This window comes from Artemia sp. Qi Xiang Cuo, chromosome 15, assembly GCF_049724085.1.
Source record: "Artemia sp. Qi Xiang Cuo chromosome 15, ASM4972408v1, whole genome shotgun sequence".
In the NCBI taxonomy this organism is placed as follows: Eukaryota; Metazoa; Arthropoda; class Branchiopoda; order Anostraca; family Artemiidae; genus Artemia; species Artemia sp. Qi Xiang Cuo.
In genome coordinates, this window is record NC_142808.1 from 319,745 (window position 1) to 341,110 (window position 21,366).

Consider the following 21,366-nt stretch of genomic DNA (forward strand, 5'->3'; position numbering starts at 1 on the left):
ACTCTAAGCTAAAACTCTAAACTCTTAACTAAAACTAAAGTAAACTTCAACTCTAACTAAAACTCTAAGATAAGACAATAAGGTAAAACTCCCAACTCTTAACTATAACTAAACTAACTTGAACTCTAACAAAAACTTTAAGCTAAGACTGTAGGCTATAACTCTGAACTCTAAACTAAAATTCAACTAAACAAGAACTACAACAAAAACACTAAGCTAAGACTCTAAGATTAAACTCTCAACTCTTAACTAAAAGCAAACTAAACTACAACTTTAACTAAAACTCTAAGCTAAAACTCTTAATTCTTAACTACAACTAAACTAAAGTTCAACTCTAACTAAAACTCTAACCTAAGACTCTAAGCTAAAACTTCAAACTCTTAACTAAAGTTAAACTAAACTTTAACTCCAAATAAATTATAATATAAGACTCTATAATAAAAATCTCAACTATTAACTTTAATTAAACTAAACTTTAACTCTAACTAAAACTCTAATCTAAGAATATAAGCTAAAACTATAAACTCTTAAATAAACTAAAGTAAACTTCAACTCTAACTAAATCTCTAAGCTAAGACTCTATGGTAAAACTCTGAACTCTTAACTAAAAATAAACTAAACTATAACTCTAACAAAAACTCAAAGTTATGACTCTAAGCTAAAACTCTAAACTCTTAACTATAACTAAACTAAACTTCAACTCTAACTAAAACTCTAAGCTAAGACTCTAGGCTAAGACTCTAAACTCTTAACTTACACTTAACTACAACTTTAACTAAAACTCTAAGCTATGACTCTAAGCTATATCTCTAAATTCTTAACTATAACTATACTAAACTTCAACTCTAAATAAAAATAAGCTAAGACTCTAGGCTAAAACTCTATGCCAATGGGCTAAAGAAAAAACCTGAAAAATGTTGGATAATTTCTAAGTCTAAAAAACTCTTAACTAAACTAAGCTAAACTATAACTCTAACAAAAACTCTAAGCTAAGACTCTAAGCTAAAACTCTAAACTCATAACTAAAACTAAAGTAAACTAGAACTCTAACTAAAACTCTAAGCTAAGACTCTAAGTAAAAACTCTAAACTCTTAAATATAACTAAACTAAAATTAAAATCTAACTAAAACTCTAAGATAAGACTCTAAGCTAAAACTATAAGGTAAAACTAAACTAAACTAAACTTCAACTCTAACGAAAACTCTAAGCTAAGACTCTAAGGTAAAACTCTAAACTCTTAACTAAAACTAAACTAAACTAGAACTTTAACAAAAACTCTAAGCTGTGATTCTAATCTAAAACTCTAAATTCTTAATTCTAATTCAACTCTAACTAAAACTCTAAGCTAAGACTCTAAGATAAAACTCTAAATTTTAAACTATAACTAAACTATGCTTGAACTCTAACAAAAACTATAATCTAAGATTTTCATAAAAAATTCCGAACTCTTAACTTTAACTTAACTAGACTTCAATTCTGACAAAAACTCTAAGCTAAAACTCTATGCTAAAACACTAAACTCTTAAGAATAACGTAAGTATACTTCAACTTTGGCTTAAAATCTAAGCTAAGACTCTAAGGTAAAACTCTAAACTATTAACTAAAACTAAACTAAACTAGAACTCTTACAAAAACTCTAAGCTATGACTCTAAGCTAAAACTCTAAACTCTTAACTATAACTAAACTAAACTTCAACTCTAACAAAAACTCTAAGCTAAGACTCTAGGATAAAACTCTAAACTCTTAACTAAAGCTTAACTAAACTACAACTTTAACTAAAACTCTAAGTTATGACTCTAAGCTAAAACTCTAAATTCTTAACTATAACTAAACTAACTTTCAACAAAAACTCTAAGCTAAGACTCTAAGGTAAAACTCCAAACTCTTAACTAAGACTAAACTAAACTTTAACTTTAACTAAAACTCTAAGCTATGACGCTAAGGTAAAACTCTAAATTCTTAACTATTACTAAACTAAACTTCAACTCTAACTAAAACTCTAAGCTAAGACTCTAAGGTAAAACTCTAAACTCTTTACTATAACTAAACTAAACTTCAACTCTAATTAAAACTCTAAGCTAAGACTCTAAGGTAAAACTCTAAACTCTTAACTAAAACTAGACTAAACTAAAACTTTAACTAAATCTCTAAGCTGTGATTCTAAGCTAAAACTCTAAATTCTTAATTCTGCTTCAACTCTAACTAAAACTCTAAGCTAAGACTCTAAGCTAAAACTCTAAACTTTTAACTATAACTAAACTTCAACTCTAACAAAAAGTATAATCTAGGACTCTAAGGTATAAGTCTAGACTATTAAATATAACTAAACTAAACTTAAACTCTAACTAAAATCGTAAACTAAGACTCTAAGTTCAAACTTCAAACTCTTAACTAAAACTAAACTAAACTAGAACTTCCAAAAAAACTCTAAGCTAAGACTCTAAGCTAAAAACTCTAAACTCTTAATTATAACTAAACTAAACTTCAACACTAACTAAAACTCTAAGATAAGACTCTAAGCTAAAACTCTAAACTCTTAACTAAAACTAAATTAAACTTCAACTCTAACTAAAAATCTAAGCTAAGACTCTAAGGTATAACTCTAAACTATTAACTAAAAATAAGCTAACCTAGAACTGTAACTAAAACTCTATGCTAAGACTCTAAGATAAAACTCTAAACTCTTAACTAAAACTAAACTTCAACTCTAACAAGAGCTCTTAGCTAAGATTCTAGGCTAAAACTCTAAACAATTAAATAAAACTTCACTAAACTACAACTTTAACTAAAACTCTAAGCTATGACTCTAAGCTAAAACTCTAAATTCTTAACTATAACTAAACTAAACTTCAACAAAAACTCTTAGCTAAGACTCTAAGGTAAAACTCTAAACTCTTAACTAAAACTATGCTATGACTCTAAGCTAAAACTCTAAATTCTCAACTATTACTAAACTAAACTTCAACTCTAACTAAAACTCAAATCTAAGACTCTAAGCTAAAACTCTAAACTCTTAACTAAAACTAATCTAAACTAGAACCCTAACAAAATGCGAATACGAATAAATAAATAATGCGTTTGTGTGTGTGTTTTTGTGTTTGTGTTTGCGTGTTTTTGTGTGAATGTGTGTTTGTGTTTGTGTGTTTTTGTGTTTGTTTGTTTGTGTTTTTTTTCGTTTTTGTTTTTGTGTGTTTGTTTGTTTGTTCTTTTGTTTGCGTTTTTGTGTGTTTTTTTGTGTGTTTGTTTGTGTGTGTTGGTGTTTGTGTCTGTTTTTGTGTGTTTGTGTTTGTGTGTTTGTGTGTGTGTTTTTTTTGTTTGTTTTGGGGTTTTTGTTGGTGGTGGTTTGTTTGTTTTTGTTTTTTTTTGTTTTTTTGTTTTTGTGTTTGTTTTTTTGTTTGTGTGTGTGTGTTTGTTTGTGTGTGATTTTGTTTGTGTGTTGTTGTTTGTGTGTGTTTGTGTGTGTTTTTGTGTTTGTATGTGTTTGTTTGTTTGTTTTTGTGTTTGTGTTTTTGTGTGTGTATGTGTGTTTTTGTTTGAGTGTATGTGTTTTTGTATGTGTATGTTTTTGTGTGTGTCTTTGTGTGTGTGTGTGTTTGTGTGTGTGTGTGTTTGTGTGTGTTTGTGTGTGTGTTTGTGCTTGTGTGTTTGTTTGTCTGTTTGTGTGTTTGTGTGTTTGTGTTTTTTTTTGTTTTTGTTTCTGTGTGTGTGTTTTTGTGTGTGTTTGTGTGTGTGTGTTTGTGTGTGTTTTTGTTTGTGTGTGTGTTTGTGTGTGTGTGTGTTTGTGTGTGTGTTTGTGTTTGTGTGTTTGTGTGTGTGTGTGTTTGTTTGTATGTGTATGTTTTGTGTGTGTCTTTGTGTGTGTGTGTTTGTGTGTGTGTGTTTGTGTGTGTGTGTATGTGCGTGTTTCTGTGTGTGTTTGTGTATGTGTGTTTGTGTGTGTGTGTTTGTGTGTTTGTTTTTTTTTGTTTGTGGGTGTTTATGTTTGTTTGTTTTTGTTTGTTTGTTTTTTTGTTTGTTTGTTTGTGTTTTTGTTTGTGTGTGTGTGTTTGTGTGTGTGTGTTTTTTTGTTTTTTTGTTTGTGTGTGTGTGTGTGTGTGTTTGTTTGTTTGTGTTTGTTTTGTGTGTGTTTTTGTGTGTGTGTGTGTTTGTGTGTGTGTGTGTGTGTGTGTGTTTGTGTGTGTGTTTGTGTTTGTGTGTTTGTGTGTGTGTGTTTGTGTGTGTGTGTTTGTTTTTATGTGTGTTTGTGTGTGTGAGTTTGTGTGTGTGTGTTTTTGTTTCTGTGTTTGTGTGTGTGTGTGTGTGTTTGTGTGTGTTTGTTTTTATGTGTGTAAGTGTATGTTTTTGTGTTTGTGTGTGTGTTTTTGTTTGTTTGTGTGTGTGTGTGTTTGTGTGTGTTTGTGTGTGTGTGTTTGTGTGTGTGTTTGTGTCTGTGGTTGTTTTTTTATGTTTGTTTGTTTGTATGGGTGTGTTTGTGTGTGTGTGTTTTTGTGTGTGTATGTGTGTGTGTGTTTGTGTGTGTGTGTTTGTGTGTGTGTGTGTGTGTGTGTTTTTGTGTGTGTTTTTGTTTTTGTGTGTGTTGTGTTTTTTTTTGTGTGTGTTTGTGTGTGTGTGTGTGTGTGTTTGTGTGTGTGTCTGTGTGTGTGTTTGTGTGTGTGTATGTGTTTGTGTGCGTGTGAGTGGGTTTGTTTGTGTGTGTGTGTGTTTGTGTGTGTGTGTGTTTTTGTGTGTCCGTGTGTGTGTGTGTGTGATGATGGGTCCTGATGGTTGTGTTATCTTGTTGTGAGTATTGGATATGGGAATTGACCAGTTGACAGTTGCCTGGTGTATGATGGGTCCGGATGGTTGTGGCATATTGTTGTGGATGGTGGATGTGGCAGCTGGACAGTTGGCTATTGGGCGGTTTACGGTTACTGTTGTTGGTATTAATGGATTCGACCTACGACCATATTTTATAATGGTGGAGGGGGGGTTGACGACTGTGGCATAGTGGGGGGGGACTTTGGCCCAGAATAAAAATAGGTATGATTTACCTCTTGTACTAAGCTCGCAAGCCATTTAAATGCAGTGTTTACATACTTTTTTCTTGTTTTGATATTGCTCTTTACCGACCTCTGGAGATCCTAGTTCAAAAAATATTTAACAATCTGTTAACTATAATGGGGTCTGTATAAACCTCCCGATAAATTTTATTAGAATTAATTTCTTTACCCACTAAGAGTATAAAAGAATAACTTACTTCTTACGTGTAGCTTTCGTCAATATTCCTTTTATTAGAATGCATCATTATATTTCAAATGCCAATTTTGAACTGAGAAAATAACTCATTGTCAGAGTTTTTATACCCTTGTTCAAGCTTAAACATAAAACATCCACACCTAACAAATTAATTTACAGACATAATTTCATAACATCATAGCAGGAAACGAATCACAATACCATGAAAACACTCACGACTTTTAACAGAAACATGTTATTTATCTCCAAAACCATGGTTTCGTGAACAGCACAAATTTTCATGGTAGGTTGAATCCGGTCATTGTACTGTCTGCTTGTATGGCGGGAGCACTGTCCTCTACTTATCATTATAGCTATATGGTGGGACTGTGTGCTCTTAACTGTTATAGCTATATGGGGGGGACTGTGCGCTCTTAACTGTTATAGCTATACGGGGGGGACTGTGCGCTCTTAACTGTTATATCTACACTACTTTTGCTTCCCTACAATTTGGCACAAGAGACTTGACGTCATCAGAGGTCAGATCTTTTGGAACGCGTTTAATTATTCCCAAGTGAGAAGGACTTTTAACCTTGGCATTAATGGTGCTGTTAGAGCTACGAAGCGCATTTTTTATGCGCATCATATTTATTCGCATTTTATAAGCGCATCATATTTGGATGCAGTGATAACTTTCCAGAAACCTCGGGTGCACTTTAGCTCAACAATTTTTGAGCTAACATAACCACATGCTTGTTCTAGGAAGTCCACCTCGGAATTTTTATTATCTGATGTTTGAACTATTTTTAACAAAATGGCTATCTCAAAATTTTTATCTGATACATTTAGGGCTTGGAAGGGGGGGGCTAGTTGCCCTCCGATCTCTTTTGACTCTTAAAAAGTGAACAAGAACTCCAATCAAATGAGCCCTTTCCGAAGTTTATACGAGCATCCCTTCCGTAAGAAATATATATGCCCCCATAGCATTACTTACAACGCCTGCCTCCGGGCTCTGGGGGGTTGAGTCGACACAGGAGCTATCTGGCCTTTGAACTATTTTTAATGAAATGGCTATTCTAAAAATTTTATAAGATGGGCTTGGGGAAAAAAAGAATGGGTGTGTGTGGGGGGGGGGGGATTTTAGCCCTCGGATATCTTTTGAATCTTAAAAAGTGAACTAGAAATTTCAATTTCCAATCAAATGAGCCCTTTTTGAAGTTTATAGGAGAATCTCTTTCATAAGAACCATATACGCCCACAGGACAACATTTACAACGCCTATATCCCTTTCATAAGAACAATACTTGCCTTTAGGGCATAACTTAGGGCTCTGGGGGGGTTGTATTGAAACCAGAGTTGTTTTTTTTAACAGACCTTTGAACTATTTTTAGCAAAATTTCTATCTCAAAATTTTCATCAGATAGGTTTTGAAAAAGAAGGCGTGGGGGGGGGGGCTAGTTGCTGGCAGATCTCTTTTGACTATTAAAATTGAGCTCAAACTTTCAATTTCCAATCAAATGAGCACTCTATGAAGTTTATATGAGCATCCCTTACATAAGAGCCATATATGCCCCAGGGCATAACTTACATCGCCTGCCCCCGGGCCCTGGGGGGTTGTGTTGACACCTGAGTTTTTATCTGACTTTTGAACAATTTTTAACTTAATAGCTAACTCAAAATTTTTATCGCATACATTTGGGGAAAAGGGACTGGAGGGGGGGGGGCTAGTTGCCCTCCAATTTCTTTTGACTCTCAAAAACTGAACTAAAACTTTCAATTTCCAATCAAATAAGCCCTCTCTGAAGGTTTTAAGAGCATCCCTTCCATTAGAACCATATATTCCCCAGGGCAGAACCTTACAGCACCTACCCTCGGGCCCTGGGAGGCTGTGTCGACCTCGGAGCTTTCGTTGTATGGTCTTTGAACTATTTAAAAAATTGGCTATATCAAAGTTCTTATTGGCTGGGTTTGAGGAAAAAGGGCACAGAGGGGGAGGGGCTAGGTACCCTCCAATATTTTTTGACTCTTAAAAAGTGAACTAGAAATTTCAATTTCCAATCAAATGAGCTCTCTTTGAAGTTTATACGAGTATTCCTTCTATAAGAACTATATATGCCCTCGGGGCATAACTTGCAGCGCCTGCCTCCGGGCCCTAGGGAGCTTTGTCGACACTGGACTTTTTGTTATATGATCTTAGAGCTATTTTTAACAAAATAGCTGTCTTAAAATTTTTACCTGATGCATTTGAGAAAAAAGGGCGTGGGGGGGGGGGGGACTGGTTATTCTCCAATATCTTTTGAGGCTTAAAAAGTGAACTAGAACTTTCAATTTCCAATCAAATGAGCCCTCTCTGAAATTTATACGAGCATTAATTCCATGAGAACTATATATGCACCCAGGGCATAACTTATAACCCTTGCCCAGAAGACTGTGGTGGGAGTGTCCTGCTGAAAGATATAATTTCCAGAACTTCCAACTACGTGGAACAAAATGGCTATCCCAAAATTTTTATAGGATGTGTTTGGGGAAATGGTGGGCGTGGAAGAGGTGTTAGTTGCCTTCCAATCACTTTTGACTATTAAAAAGGGCACTAGCCATTTAAATTTCCAATCGAATGAGCCCTTTTTTAAGTTTCTCCGACAACACTTTCTATAAGAACCTTATTTGCCCCCAGGGCATAACTTATAACCCTTGCCCTGAGGACTGTGGGGGGGGGGGTTAAACAAAATGGCTATCTCAAAATTTTGATTGGATGTGCTTGGGGAAAAAAGGGCGTGAGAGGCGGTTTAGTTGCCCTCCAATTCCGTTGACCATTAAAAAGGGCACTAGCCCATAGAATTCCCATTCGATTGAGTCCTTTTTGAAGTTTCTATGATAAAACCTTCTATAAAAACCTTATATACCCCCAGGGTATAACTTATAACTCATACCCTGAGGGTTTTGGGGGGAGTGTCCTTCTCAAAAACATAATTTCTTTGTGAAAATCTACTACGTTGAACAAAATGGCTAGCTCAAAATTTGATTGGACGTGTTTTGGGAAATGGTGGGCGTGAAAGGGATGTTTTCCCAATGAAAAATCTTGCATGTAAACAATGAGCAAATTACATAATTTGCAATCCTTACCCTGGGGCTGTGTGGGATCTTCAGTTGCGGTCTGAGGCTAAGGAAGGAATTAGGCTACTTTGCAATTCCGGGCCTATTTGCAATCAGAACAAATACTTTGCGGCCGGTTGTTTGGTTTTCAAGCATATATTATGGAGTAGTTTTCATGCAAGATTTTTCATTGAGAAAAGTAGGAATGTTTGATCCACGGTGTGTTTGAAAAGGTCAGAGGTATTAAAAAAAAACTATGGGAAACGTTGAGGTGTAAGTAAGTAAGTATGACGGTAGATCCTTAAGGTCTAAACCGACGCTGTTGATCTCTGTTTCGTGGCCCTTCAAATAGGAAGTGCAATGAGGAGTTGGGGGACAGCCATCCTGTGCTCCGGCATACAATTCCTGCTTACCTTCCGCAGATTTCTCTAGGTACCCATCTAGAGCTGGGTCGACTTTGGCTGAGCTTACGGAGTCACACCACTGACCCTCGTCCTAAACCAAATAAGTGGCCACGCCAGGGATTGAGCCCGTGCCCCAAAGAATTTTGTCCAACGTTGAGGGGTATGCTGAACTGAATGAAAACCCCTTTGTTTTGCATCCTGTTTATCAAAAAGGCGTAACTTAGTATCTTAAGAACGGCGGGGGATATTAAGTATAATCTTACGGTAGCCTCGGTAGGTTGAGGGGGATGTTGAAAATTGCTTGGAAGGCAACTGCTCCCCCATGCCCTTCTTAGCTTTCCTCCCCAAAAGAGATCTTAGTAAGATTTTGAAACATACTTATTTTTCAAAATAGTCAAACAGTAAATTAATTATTCTTCCGGGATGACTGACGTCCCCACAGCCCTTGGGGCTAGAACTGCAAGTTATTCAAGTTGCCCATGGTCTCTCTATAAGATATTTTAGTGAAAAAAGGAGGCACATTTGATCCTGGGCTTTCAAAACACTTTATGGTATTGAAGTGAAGCTTTCAGAAAAAGCTGAGGGGAATGTTCAACAAAATCAAATCACGCTGTATATTGGATGTCAGAGGCAACGCTATAGCGTTGCCTATACTAAAGGCCATACGACTTCAATGTTTTATTATTTATTATTATTATTGTTTTTTTCCCCAGACGCACTTCATAAGGAAGGGGTCGTCGTAGAAACTTCAAAGGGGGCTCATTCGAATGGAAATCGAGAGTTCTAGTGCCCTTTTTAAGGGTCAAAAGTGATTGATAGGCAACTAACACCTTTTTCACGCCTACCATTTCCCCAAACACGTCCAATCAAAATTTTGAGATAGTCATTTTGTTCTACGTAGTAGATTTCCACAAAGAAATTATGTTTTTGAGAAGGACACTCCCCCACAGCCCTCAGGGTACGAGTTGTTTGTTATGCCCTGGGGGTATATAAGGTTTTTATAGAAGGCTTTGTGTAGCGGTAAAAAAAATAGACTGGACTAATTGTGGTAATAGAGATTGACCGCGTCAAATGCAATATTATACTTTAATGCTGTGAAATTATACCTTATAACTTCTCCGATAGCGCCACTTATAGCGCAAAAGACTGCACCATATGTAATATTATTCTTTAAAGCTGTGGCGATTAAGATGCGCCAAATGTGGCAATGAAGTCTAGGGCCACAAATGTGATGCTATGATTTAAAGCGGTGTAGCGATCACGCCACTCTCTGAAAGCAAGAAAACAAAATGCGTAGCTATAGTAGGTTAGAAATTCTCCAACTATCAATTCGGGAGCGTAACCTTGCTTCCTCGGGTTATCGCCGTGACGATTACCTCTAAGTTCATGTAGAAATCAGATTCCTAGGAGCACTACCGATGGAGACATACGAACTAATTACCTGCCGTGCGATTAGATACAAACATACAAAATAAAATAAACGCAATTAGAAAAGCAATAGTTTTATTGAGAATTACATTTAGGTGTACAACAATGCTTCCATTCAACTGACAACAACAAAGGCAAGGATAAAATTGGCTCTAAAAAACAATGATGATGGCAATAGAGACAATCCATAATTGAAACGAAAAACATTTTTTTTTTACTATATCAAACAAATACAGCTTCTGCGCTCTACTAGCCTTTTCACGATTGGCCCAAGTCCTGTGGAGGGGGCCGCTACCTTGAACTTATGTTTGCAAACTCACTTCATTATGCTCACTAACCATCCAATAATTTGTTTTAAATATATCTGATGATTAAACATTATAACTTAAGCTTCCTGTGAACTCTCTGTATCTAGTGATTTTTTTATTAACAATCTTCTCGGCGAAATTCAAAACCTATTAGCGTCGTTGAGGCTAAAATTTTTCTCTTTTCGCTGAGTAAGAACTTTTCTTTTTGAAACGAGATTTAAACTTAATTAGAGGAAGTTTAATTTATGTCGGAGTTATCTTTAGAAAGAAGGAATTTAATTTTTTTTTGTATATTTTATTTATACCACATATTACTCACGGTACATATTACCCTGCCCATTATTTAATGACGTCCCGTCATTAGGACTTACTTGCCCTTGGGTTTTTGAAATATTCGCTATTTATTAACTATTTGTTCTACATAATTTTAATTGACATTGTATTATTTTATACTTTTATATAAGCTTAATCGGGAGTGCTCAAAATTTTCTTTATTACTTTTCTTATTTTTTTTTTTATATATCCCCTTCTAAAGTTCATCTACCAGACTGAGATTATCTATGGTTCTAGCCTAGTTACTATAATAAATATCTTTTCTACATCTAACACTGATGACTTTTACATTTCCAACAAGGTTGAGGCTATTCTACTTTTACTATGAGGTTTTTTGAATATTCACCTTTTACTAGTTCTTATCCTTTGCTAACTATAGGATAACTATGCTTCCTATCTACGCTAAATTAAATGAATACTACGACAATGCTACACATAACTCTATCTGAACATCTAACACTACATATAAGAACGATTTAAAACACACAATATTATGTTTACCACGTTCACTGGTAAACATTAGAACACTTTCACTGGGAATGTTTGCTATGTAGTATTAATGATAGGATATTGGAATTTTTAAGTTATCGAAGTTATAGAAATGTCACATATGTAAATTCACACCTATTTCATCACCTTTGTGTCTCTTAGCGTACTCAATCCTTCTGTTGTAAATTATGGTCCTTCATTCCTTTCGTCTTGGCAAAAAATTTTAAAACACTTACAATATAGTTTCTTCAAAAACAGTTCGAGCATGATTATGTTCATCTTGGACGAAACGCTTTCTCTGATTCTCACATGGGAAATGATACTCCCAGGTACAGATGTGTGGAATTTTGACATCAGAGTTCATTCTCACCAGCTGTTTTTGGATAGTTCGTAGGGTGCCTTATCATTCAGGGGTTGAACACTGGGACTGCGTTCATTTCCTTCTCAGCATATCATTTTTGGTATATTTTAAAGCACATAGAGAATGTACTTCTCGTATAAAATTGTTCGTTTGTGTACTCAGAGATTATAGTTCTCTTATAAAATTGTTCGTGCCTGGCTTGCGTCTATTAACTTTTGCGGTGATTCCTTGGTTAATCCCAGGGGAATTGATGTTTGGATTTGGAATGGGTCGACATCAAACTTTAGTGACTCCTTCAACATTTTGTCTTTAACTTGTGGGAGGGGAATATTTTCACTGAGGGGTTAGTCACTGGGGTTAATTTTGGTTTCTGTAATTCAATGGTTGGTTTCAAGGTCCATTTTTTCAGAAATTATCTCTTAACATTTATGGGATAACAGAGATATTAACTTTTCGCATTTGATAGAGGTTATAGGATGGATTCCGAGAAATGGTCGAAAGGGATTCGACGCGTGAATCTGCTACACCTAAATGATTTTTGGGATCATCAAATATCATAACTATACAGTCGTATGGTGCATGGGTCCATAATGATTATCAAGGGTGATATTTATGAAATTATATCTTTTACTGATTGATGGGGTTCTTAGGATTTAAGTTATTATATTGTTTGATATTGCAATGGACAGCGAGAATCAAATATAGTGTTACCTTATACGCGATATCGTTTGTGGTCGAGGAAACAACGATCAAAGGTAACTATAATTTTCGTAAGCAATCTGGGATGAAAATTGCCTGGAGTCTATGGTGAGTACTCTTCGTTGGTTGAGGTATGATGAAAATAGATGCTACTAGGTTGTATCTTCACAACTGCCTGTAATAAAAATAATAAGGCAGAATCACGCGTTCTTTAAAATCAAGTAGTCTTAATACATAATAAACAATACGATGAGGTGTATTTTAGGGTGAATGTTACCCTACAAGACAACCTTAAATAGATACACTAATATTACTACATGAATATTGATTTTAATAAAACGACATTATTATCATATTGGTTTCAGATACATACACTTCCCATTGGGAAATCTAAAACAGAGGTTTCTTCTAATTTGTTTTGAGAAAGGAAACGACGATACAAGGCTTATTTAATTCTTTGACACTTATTTAATTCTCCCTTAGATTTAAAACAATCCTTTAAACATAAGTTACTCTACATTAATAAATTTGAGGTCTCAGTTTACAACATATTTCATGCCTGCATTGTTCACGCACGCCCGTGCTGTTTAAGAAACGCATGTTGCAGCGTCATAAGCACACGGTTTACGTAAACGACACTTACAATGAGGGAACAAGACATAGCAAGGACGAGTGGAGACCTCTATACCCACTCGTTTTCTAATGTCTTCCCTATTTCCTGGCTTAGACGTTCTCATGGGGTTCCGGGTTTAACTTCTGCATTTCAGCCGTTTCCACGTGTTCTTCTTTTGGGTTTTGCCTTCTTAGTCTCGGGATTTTTCCAGAATTAAAAGTCAGTAAGGTTCTCATGGTCAGGAAAATCGTGAACACGAAACATACGGTAAGTAATATGTTCCACCAAAAATTGGTTGAGAATAATCCGTATCTATTATCCACATACGTTAATCTTTGGTCTTCATTTGTAAATAGGGGAATCTGGGAGTCTAATGCTTCTCTTATTTTTGTAAGCCTTAATGTCCCTTTAATCTTTTCTATTTTGGACCATCTCGAGATTTTCATTTCCTCACTCTCTATATTGGGAATAGTGTACGACAGGTTAATTCGCATAAAATTTATTATTTTGGGACTTATTATATTTGCGCTCTTGGTAATTAACGGTGTTCGAACAGTTGACTCTTTAGTTACAAGTCGACATCCTTGTTTTATGGTTATCGTTACCACATTTCGTAACAGTAATTCTGTCCTGTAACTTGAATTTTTTCTTTCTGTAATATTATAGCAGGACAAAGTTCCAACAGTTTTCTCTTGGAACAGAAAAGAGCTAAAGGTCATTTCTAAGGTGTATTAATATTTCTCGTTTAGTGCTTCCTATCATGGCTTCTTTCAGTTGGACTGGATACATCGTAATTGAATGGTACGGGTAGACTTTTTATATTAAAGGAAATTATTCGAATTAATTATATGCAACTTTTTAATTAGAATTTGTTTTTGGGAACTGATATATGTTGAACAGACGGTATCAGACGGTTTTGACTCATGCGAAGCCTTGATATATGTTGAACAAAATTTTTCTACAGCATTCTATAGTTTTATGATTTTTACTTGTGAGCTAAAAGTTTTTAAATCATTATTCCTTTATGACGCCTATCCATTAAAACATTTTTTTCGTATTTTTAAGGGTATTTTAATCTGTCCGGTTTCTTAACCGTTCTACCTGACTGTTTCGTTACTTTTTCTTCTGTTTCTTGCGGTATTTTCTTTTTTGGTTTTGCTATTGATATAAGATCAAATTTTTTGTATTGTTTTTTCAAAAATTTTTGCCCTTTTAATTTTGTTTCTTTCGCGTGCGCGCCCGCTGAAGTCGGTTTCGATTTCCCTATTTCTTTAACTACTATATGGTCTGATTCGTCGTCAGACTTCGGAACTGGTTTCCGATGATTCCACATTAGAGCTTTTAGAAGTGGCACTTTGCGTTTTTGGGGTATCACCTGCCCTTCCTTCGTAAATTTCTGCTCCTCTGGATGTAGAAGGTTTATTCTCTAAGTCATCGCTTTGAGTTTTCAACTCGGGAGATTTGAAAGATTCTTGAGAACTTTGAGAGGAATCAAAAGTTTTTGCTGGGTTCCTTAAGTGTTTAAATGCCGTGTCTTCGGGGGGGGGGGCATTCTTTGCACTAGTGTTTCCCTCCATGAAGTCCAATGTTTGGGCTTAACCTTGGACACAGTTATATCATGATATTGTCCTTGCTGGTTATCCTTGGGAGTTTTATTCCTAGGCAATGTACTTTGACTCTTTTTATGGGGAAATTTATTAAATCCATAGCTTCTCGCAGATTTGTCTTAATTGAATCTTTGGGAGGAGTTTTCTTTACAGTAATACCCGGAGTTTCTACAGCTATGTTAAATTCCTCCTGTAATGACAGGGGCCTCTTTATTGGTATTTCAGGGCAAGCCTTATCGTCTGGAAATCTTTTGGAGGGACAGGGGGTCGAAATTCTATCAGGGAAAAATTGTGTTTTCGGAGATATTGTATAATCTAATTCTCCTGCGCTCTCTAATGATAAACGTTTAGCATCTTTAGCCGTTTTTATTCTTACTAGTATTAGGTATTTTTTTTTAGGAATAACTAGATTTTTAATTTCTAGACATTCTTCAACGTTTTCCTCATTACTCTCATTTACAAAATAATCTTGTTTAAAATTAAAGGGTTTTAGCTCTGCCAATCTTGATTTAGGGGGGCTCATTTTCTGCATCTGATGAGTCGGTAGACGAGGGACGCGGTACCCATCTTTCTGGAAATTTGGCTCTTTTTATTCGGCTAACATGCGCCTTGTAAGTTCTTCCACTAACGGGGTTCATCATTTTAAAAGTATAATCGTTATCGTACTTTTTGACTATTCTCTACGGTCCAGAAGATTTGTTGGAAAGTTTTTTGCCTTCCGTTTTTGCCTCGTTCTTTAGGTAGACGCAATCTCCTATCTTGAAATTTATGTTCCCCTTGACTTTGGGTTGGTTTCTTAGCTCGTGGTTTATTTTACATTTTTCCAACTCTTACCTAACTATTTTATATGTTTTCCTCATCCTATTTGTGAACTCTTGTTTGTAATCCTCCGAGCTATTGTAATATTGCCGGGATTCAATAATCTCGTCTTAGGGGATTCAAAAATCACGACCAAAAGTAAATATAATGGGTTGTCTTTAGTTGTTTCTGAATGAGCACTATTGATTACGTTAGTTAAATAAGGTAAGAATTGATCCCAATCGTTCCTGTTGTCTTTTTTATAAATGCTTAATACATTCGAAAATATTTTATGGCTATTTTTTATTTTACCATTAGCTTGTGAGTGATATGGAGATGTCACCAATTTCTCTATGTTAAGAAAATTCATTAAGTCTTTTGTTACTTTTGAAACAAAATTGCTTCCGTTGTCACTTAAAACCTTATTCGGAATGCCAAATTTTGAAAATAATTTCGCTAACGCCTTACTCGTAGCGTAAGTGCCTTGATTTTTTAATACTTTTGCAAAAGTAAATCCGGAAAAGTGATCTATAACGAAAGAATACAAGTATGTTCTCTGTTAGAAACAGGCAAGCCTCCACTGGTTCCATATAAATCAAATGAGACAATATCGAAGGGGAATCTCACTACCGGGACACTTCCCATAGGGGGTTAGGATAGGCTTGGGGGTTTCTTCAGTTACACGCTTCGCATGTACTTACAAATTCCTTGAATTTTGTTACTGCCGACGGCACGTAAAAATACTATTTTAATTTATGGAAAGTTTTCGTTACTCCTAAACGTCCACCTATGTCTGAATGAAAATATTCGAATGCAGGTGTTATTAAGTTTTGCGGTAATGCTGGTATTATTGATGTTTGGTTTCTATTTTCCTCAGCAGTCAAGATTCTGCATAGTATTTCTTCATCAAGATCATAGTAAAAATTATCTATCTCTTTTCTAAGAGTTTTGAATTTATTAGGTAACGCATCATCATTCACAAAATAGTTAATAAGTGCTACACACATTTCGTCTTTTTTTTTATTTCTTTTTATATTTTCTAAAGACAAAGGACAATAATTATCCCTATTTTCTTTTACTGAGTCTTTGACTTTGTTTTTCTTACATTTTTGTTTGCTCTTAGTATTAATAGCGTTAACTTCATTTTCCTCAGTGTCCAACGGCATAATTTCTGGGTATCTACTCAAAAAGTCACAAGCTGCATTTTGTTTACCTTTTAAGTATTCAAATTCGTAATCTAGGTCTTGGATTTCCATAATCCATCTAGCTAGAATTCCCGTGGGGTTTTTAAATGTGCGCAGGTACTGCAAGCTTTTATGGTCTGATCGTAGTATGAATTTTATACCAATTAAATAATATCTAAATTTGTCCAAGTGGTGGATTATAGATAATAATTCTAAGTTTGTGGGGGAATAACTACTTTCACCTTTTGATAAGGTTCTACTCGAATAGCATATTACTTTTTCTATTCTTTTTGTTTAGGCGTTCCCTCTAGAGGATTAGGGTTTTCTACCGGGATTATATGCGAAAGAATAGCGCCAATGCCATTTGAACTAGCATCGGTTGTGACCACAAATTGTCCGTTTTCGAAATCAGGCAGTGATAATATTGGTTCAGAAGTGAGTGCTTTTTTGAGACGGTCTAGGGAAGTTTGAGCTTCCTGGGACAGGTAACATTTTGGCAGTTCCCTTTAGTTAATTCCGTGAGGGGTTTCGCAAATTGCGCGTAATTGCGCACGAATTTTCTAAAGTAGCCTGTAAGACCTAAAATTCCTCTTAATTTTTTCATAGTTCTAGGGAGTTTAAGGTTTTCAACACATTTTATTTTGTCATGGTCTGGAGATATCTCTCCTTGCGTCACCACTACTCCTAAAAATTTAATTTTAGGTTTAAATAGATTTACTTTTTCAGGCCGGCATTTTAAGTTGCCCTGTCTGAGTTTCTTGAACACCCTAGCTAATGTTGCTAAGTGTTGTTCGGCGTGTTCTCCCACGCATATGACATCATCAACAAAATGAATGATATTCTTTAATCCTCTTAACAGGTGTAATAATTGTCTACATAGCGCGCTTGAACTTGTCTTAAGTCCAAAAGGTACTCTTAAGTATTCATATGAACCACATTCATTCGTAGAAAACGCAGTCTTATTGACATCTTTTTCGGCTATTTTCACTTGGTGGTAGCCTTGGGTAAGGTCTAAAGAAGTAAAAATTTTGTTTTTGCTCGAGATAGAGTCAACAATTTCATCTATTCTTGGTAAAGGAAATTTATCACTAACTACTTGTTTTTTAAGGGCTCTATAATCTTCTACAAGTCTAAGATCACCATTCTTTTTTGGTACCAAGATCACATGTGCAGAATACGGACTTATACTGGGGTGTATAATTTCATTTTTTTCTAATTCATGAATTTTATTTTTTAACCATTCTTTGTGCTTATACGGCACACGATATGGCTGTTTTGCTAGATGGTTACCAGTCGTTAAAATTGAATGTTCATAGAAAGGTATCAGTCCGATGTAATCTTCAGATGCGGAAAATACATCTTTAAAGTTCCATAATATTTCGCATAACTTTTTCTTAAGATCTAAGTCCGTAATATGATCCATATTAAATTTGTTTAAGAATTGCGATTTAGTTAGAGGGTATTTGTTAATTGAGGTTTTAATGCCATTTACTAGGTTTCTTTTGGAATTTTCTCATCTATCTAAATCATTTTCCGAAATAACTTGGATTTGCACTAAACACATCCCCTTTTTTATTGTAATTGTATCATTTTCGTGGTTATTAGTTACCCAAATAAAACCTTCTCCTTTGTCGTAAGATATAATCTGTTCTTCACATAACCGATTTTCAGGAATTTGATTTGACGGGATTGCAAACCATATTACAGATTTGCTGTCCACCGGTTTAATCATCTGTGATATTTAATTCTTTGCATCGTTTTGGGAGGGATCTTTTTTTTCCGTATCGCAAACCCGTAATATTTCTCTTCACTATTATTGTCTAATAGATTCATGCTGGCGCTATGCTGCGTCATTGCGGCATCTTATGGCGTCACATTGTGTTTTACTATGTTTTTCCATAATTCCGCTATTTTCTTGATTTCTTTTGATCTATCATGTCGCATATCTCCTATTTTTACTTTTTCAGATTCAAAACACTTATTGTTTAATTTTACATCATCTTTGCTATGTCTCTCAGAATAATTTAACAAATTTCTGATTATACCATGTCCTTCTTTCAAGACTTGAGGTTCAGAAGATTGAGACATTATACCCCCAGAAATTTTATTTATTGTTACGTTGTCTTCGTAACCTCTGTTACGATTTCTTAAGGTAGAACTTCCTTCTCCTACCTTAGCCGAGTAGACAAACTTTCGTTTCCTACATCTAATAGTACCCTATTAGACCTTAAAAAATTTGCGCCGATAATGGCTTCATATGGAAAGTTGTCACATATTATAAAATTTGTCGGAAAAATTCTATTATCTCTTTTTACGTTTAGGCGAATTTAACCTTTTGTATCCAATTTATGCCCTGTCACGCTAGTTAGATTGTGATTAATATGGTTCCTCTGTCGCCTAATATGCGGAGGCAACATATTTAATAAGCTTTAGTTTATGATATTAACCGTAGCACCAGAGTCAATCAAAGCTTTAAAGTAAACCTTTGCTAAACAAAAATCATTAAATATAGGTAACTTTTTAATAATTTCACTACCAGACGGTACTACCATAGGTTTGGACCTATTAAATATTCTAAGCACCCTCTGGTCCAATTTATTCTTCTGAGGGGCCTGACGCGTTTCCCCGTGGATTTATTTCATACGTCGGTGTCTGCAATAAAGATTCCGACATGTGAGATTCCGTAGGCATATCTAAGTGATACACATTTGTCTGCATTCACCATGTTCTATTACGGTAGTTTGGGTTCCTTGCGTCAGTGCCGGCTGCTGGCGCTGACTGCAAATGCCGTTGGCTTGAAAAATTTGCATTTCCCGTCGGCAAATTTTCGGGATTTCCATATACCATTCTCGCATTATATTGGCTTTAGCGCGTATTTGGGTTTTCAAATCGGTAATTAATTTGTCTATTGGGGGGAAGATTGTACAAATTTGGTTGGTACGCGTTGTAAGGTACTGACTGACGCAATCTTCCCTGGCTATAGCCTAGTGCACCACTGGCGCTAAAATTTGTTCTTCCGAACAAATGGTTGCAATAGTTTTGCGTACTACCGACAGCAATTCTTGGTTTGCGATTGGGGACATAACAGCACTCTCTCGCGATGTGCCCATGTCGATTACAAATATATCATCTTATTATTGTAGGGTTATTTTCATAACTAAATTGTTTGACGGGCTGAAAACGTACTGTTTTCTGCCTAGCGGGTTCTTGCTTTTTATTTCTTTGTGGCACTGGGGAGTTATCCCTTGAAAAAAAAAATTGGGAGACGCCTTATCACCCTTGAAGGTCAGTTTTGCGTTTGTTTCGCCTAGGCTATTTATTTTTATTTTACTGTGATTTGCCACCATCGTATCAACTTCGATCATTCGATACACTTCCCGAACTGCAAGGTTCAACGTTTGAATACCTTTGGATATTACCACTCCATATAGTTTTGGGGGTAACTCTTGCAAAAAGGTATCTAGTATGACTTTTTCATGCAGTTCTCCTGAACCTTCTCCGTATTTTGCTTCTACTGAAATCCGTATTTTATCAATATACGTTTTGTGAATGGTCAAAGCATACCATTCCGTGTTTTAATTTATTTGTGGAACTAGTTTCGATAAATATATACTTAAATGCCGTTAACAGTTTGTCCACCGTAATTATTAGTAGGCTGGCGTCATCACCTATAGTTAGTTTAATTTTCTATAGAAATGTTAAGGCCTGCCTTTTTAATCTTAATAAGAGTATGCCGACTAACGTTTCTAGCTCTGTTTTTGTTAATTATTCAAACTGGGCCAATTGGATATTAAATTCGTCGATATCTGCTTGTCCATCGTATTGTGGAATAGATTTTGCTATTTCTACATTTTTTGCGACCAACATTTGCGCTATTAATAGTTCGCTTAATTCTTCTGACATTTTCGGTTTTGAATTAACTCAAAATAATTTTTTTTTCACTTAACCTATTTTGGGGGACGCTATTATCTCCTATGAAATAATTTAAAAGGGTTTCCTATTATAACCTAGCGATTATAGGCCTAAGTACTTTTTCTTATATGTCTGTATCTCTCCAATGATTAAATTTAAATTACAAAGTTCTTAGCATAACTAGTTCGCATGTTTTCCTCCAATTTCCGACAGTGCCATATGTAGCGGTAAAAAAAATAGACTGGACTATTTGTGGTAATAAAGATTGACCGCGTCAAATGCAATATTATACTTTAAAGCTGTGAACTTACACCTTATAAGTTCTCCGATAGCGCCACTTATAGCGCTAAAGACTGTGCCATATGTAATATTATTCTTTAAAGCTGTGGCGATTAAGATGCACCTAGTGTGGCAATGAAGTCTGGGGCCAAAAATGTAATACTATGATTTGAAGCGGTGTACCGATCGCGCCAATCGCTGAAAGCGAGAAAATAAAATGCGTAGCTATAGTAGGTTATAAATTCTCCAACTATCAATTTGGGAGCGTAACCTCGCTTCCTCGGGTTATCGCCGTGTCGATTACCTCTAATATTATGTAGAAATCCGATTCCTGGGAGCACTACCGATGGAGACCTACGAACTAATTACCTGCCGTGCGATTAGATACAAAAACATAAAATAAAACAAACGCAATTAGAAAAGAAAAAGTTTTATTGAGACTTATATTTAGGTGTACAACAATGTTTTCCTGCAACTGACAGCAACAAAGGCAAGGATAAAAGTGGCTCTAAAAAACAATGATGATGGCAATAGAGACAGTCCATAATTGAAACAAACATCAGTTTTTTCACTGTATCACACAAATACAGCTTCTGGACTCTACTAGGTTTTTCACGATTGGCCCAGGTCCTGTGGAGGGGG

General features: G+C 35.4%; 1 protein-coding gene across 1 annotated transcript in view; it reads right to left on the reverse strand.

Annotated features, from left to right (window-relative positions):
- The window catches only part of LOC148943193 (uncharacterized), a 40,649-nt gene extending 21,391 nt beyond the window's left edge, over positions 1–19,258 (reverse strand). Inside the window, exon 1 of the mRNA XM_089101762.1 lies at positions 19,178–19,258. Within this exon, the coding sequence (XP_088957888.1) occupies positions 19,178–19,258 (81 nt within the window). The remainder of the gene's footprint in view (positions 1–19,177) is intronic.
- Positions 19,259–21,366: the final 2,108 nt, after the last annotated feature.